The sequence below is a fragment of the Caenorhabditis briggsae genome, assembly GCF_000004555.2.
Source record: "Caenorhabditis briggsae complete genome, chrIV, whole genome shotgun sequence".
Taxonomy (NCBI): domain Eukaryota; kingdom Metazoa; phylum Nematoda; class Chromadorea; order Rhabditida; family Rhabditidae; genus Caenorhabditis; species Caenorhabditis briggsae.
Window position 1 is genome coordinate 10229168 of NC_013487.2, and position 2919 is coordinate 10232086.

Sequence of the window (2919 nt, forward strand, 5' to 3'; positions counted from 1 at the left end):
ATACATCTTCTTCCTCTTATCCCTGTCTTTTTATGACCGCCTTTTTCTTTTTCCACAGTTTTGCATTCTCCATTTGCAATCAGCTGACCCATTCAGATTTATTCTATTTCCATTTTATTGTCATCCTTGCACCGTGATACCCCAAAGTGATGAAAAGACAGGATTAGAAGAAGAAGAAAGAGAATGGCGTTCGCGTTTTATCAGCTGTTATGTCATATCCAGTCAATTCCCTTTTTTTCGCCTCTTTTATAATTTCATTTCTTTTCAATCCAGATGTTTCTTTGGAGAGACCAAATTACCTTTTTTTTAACTTCATAAAGGCATCAATTTGAAAAAAGAACTTCCACTCTGGATTACTGTAGCAATAATCCCATCATTGAAAAAGTCCTAGTGACTTATCCTCAACTCACTTGTCACTTTCTCTAACTCGATACGATCTTTTTTTCAATTTTCCAAATCGTTCAACAGTCAGATGTATTTTCGAAAGTTTCTTCTATTCTTTCGAAATTACGTCATGGCGCCGGTGCGTCATTATGTCCTCTCACCCGCCTGTTTAGCATTTTAATCCACCAATACCACCACTTATTCTTCACTTTTACTTCTAGAATAATTTGGGAAACCTTCTCCCTCTCTCCATGAATTTTCCTATTTCCTCCGGACATAGATGTTTCTTTGGCCTTGCTTCCCACATAATATCTATGTCAAAGAGTATTCTATCATTTGTTTCTCCTTTTTGGGGTTGCATGTTTAGATTGATGCTTCAGATAGTGAGGCGGTGTCTTCTACCCGTGCATACTGGTATTAACCCATCTCCTATGTCTTCTGATCAATATCTTTCGACCTCAAGACGCATACTGATGGTGCTCTTCGTTTTGAACATTCCTTTTATTTTCCAGTCGCTTTCACCACACATATGTTCACCCGTTTTAATTGCTTCTACGCTTATTAATGCGTAAATTCGAAAAAAAAACACATGTTTTTCTGCCTCTGAACGTTCTTTCAAGTCGAAATCGTAACTTGAATTCAAAAAGACTGGTAGTGCGACAAGAACCTGTATGGAGTTGTATTGAATTCTTTGTTTGAATTTCGATTTTTTTGCTTGAAATTAACACAAAAATACTTTTTTGGAAAAGTTTTTTCGGAGTTTTGACTCAACACTTTGGATTTTTCAAAATTTATGTTTTAAAGGTGGTGTACGGTGAAATTTTTTATTGCATCAAAATGTGCAGAAATGCATGTAGGTTCCCATAAAAATAAAGAAAAATTCAAAAAAAATTCCTTCATCGAGAAAAACGCATCGAAAAATACGCTGGAAGCCCTTAGGGACGAGGTTTTTTCTAGGCCGCCCGGTGAGTAAAAGCGCGCGAATTCGAATTTTTAAAATTTTTTCGCTCGTTTTCACTTTTTTTCGGTTTTTTCAAGAGTTTTCCAGGTTTTTGTCAACTTTTCTTCCAGATATATCGGAAAATTTGAAAAAAAACAGTGAAAACGAGCGAAAAAATTTTAAAAATTTGAATTCGCGCGCTTTTACTCACCGGGCGGCCTAGAAAAAACCTCCTCCCTAAGGGCTTTCAGCGTATTTTTCGATGCGTTTTTCTCGATGTAGGAATTTTTTTTGAATTTTTTCTTTATTTTTATGTCAATCTACATGCATTTCTGCACATTTTGATGCAATGAAAAATTTCACCGTACACCACCTTTAAAATATTTCGTTGCGAAGCCTATTAATCAAACTTTTCATGCTCCTTTAAGTTACTGTAGTTACATGTTTTTTTGGTATTCACTCGGTTTCTTTCTTGTTTTGCTTGAAATCTATTCTCTAGTTTGTTTTTTTTTTCAGAAAATCCTATTTAAATTAGATGTTTAAAGAAGCAAGTTCAGAGTTTTGACAGACATTAATAAATTTTTTCTAAAAACATGTTTTTGAAAAATTCCGTATTTCGTTGCGAAACTCTTCAATCAAATTTCTCATGTTCCTTTAAATTACTGTAGTTTTTTGTTTCGAAAAGAACGACTCCTTTTTTGCTTCTGTTTCTGTCTTGTTTTGCTCGAAATCTATTCTCTAATTCGTTTTTTTCAGTAAATCCCAATTACTCTGGAATGATATAGACAATTGAAACATATGACCGACCCAAACAGAATAGCGACGGCTTCAAAACGGCCGAAAGCCCTCATTCGGCTGCTCGACTCACAGCAAATTGAAGTTGTGCTCCATTCTCGATTATCTGTTGAAGACGTGGTCAGGCTGGTAGCTGAGAAGCTCGAAATCTCATTTTCGGATTCGCAATATTTTTGTTTAGGATTTTCAGATAATTTGTACGTTTTTGGTCAGCGGTGACTGTCTTTTTAATATTTTAATATTCCAGAAACAACTTTCATTGGTTAGACGGCTCCGTTATTCTATACGACCTGGTCGCATCAACTTCAAATCCAAAAGGCACATTAACCTTGTCGCATCATGTCAGGTGAAAGAAAATAACAACGAAATTCGGGAAAATGACGAATGCTTGCAGATTCTTTGTGGAAACGATTTATGAGGTTCAGTGCGCATCAACCGCCAAACTTTTTTTCTTCGACATTCATAATCAGCTGGCAAGAGTAAGCCATCCTTTTTTTTTGAAAAAGCAAAAACCTGACACTATTTCGGCAAATACTCATTAGCTTGATGATCTTTTGCTAAATGCTCACTTGCTAAATATGCTCATTTGCTAAACTCGCTCATTTGCTAAAATAGTCTCACTTGCTAAATTTCATTTGCTAAATTTTGATCATTTGCTAAAAATGAAAAAGTGGAAATTTTGCTGTTATTTTCTAATTTCAGTACTTTTTGACTGAATTTTTTACAGAATATTCAGGTTTTCACTTTAAATTTTAGGCTTAGGCTTAACGCCTGTTTTCCGGTAAGGAGTTTCAGCCTAA

At 35.2% G+C, this 2919-nt stretch overlaps 1 protein-coding gene across 1 annotated transcript in view; it reads left to right on the top strand.

Moving 5' to 3' along the window:
* Positions 1-2122: 2122 nt before the first annotated feature.
* Positions 2123-2919, top strand: part of CBG22314 — a gene marked incomplete at both ends in the record, with an annotated part of 14389 nt that continues 13592 nt past the window's right edge. The window contains 3 exons of the mRNA XM_002647118.1: positions 2123-2316; positions 2367-2465; positions 2514-2598. Coding sequence (XP_002647164.1) covers positions 2123-2316; positions 2367-2465; positions 2514-2598 — 378 coding nt within the window. The remainder of the gene's footprint in view (positions 2317-2366; positions 2466-2513; positions 2599-2919) is intronic.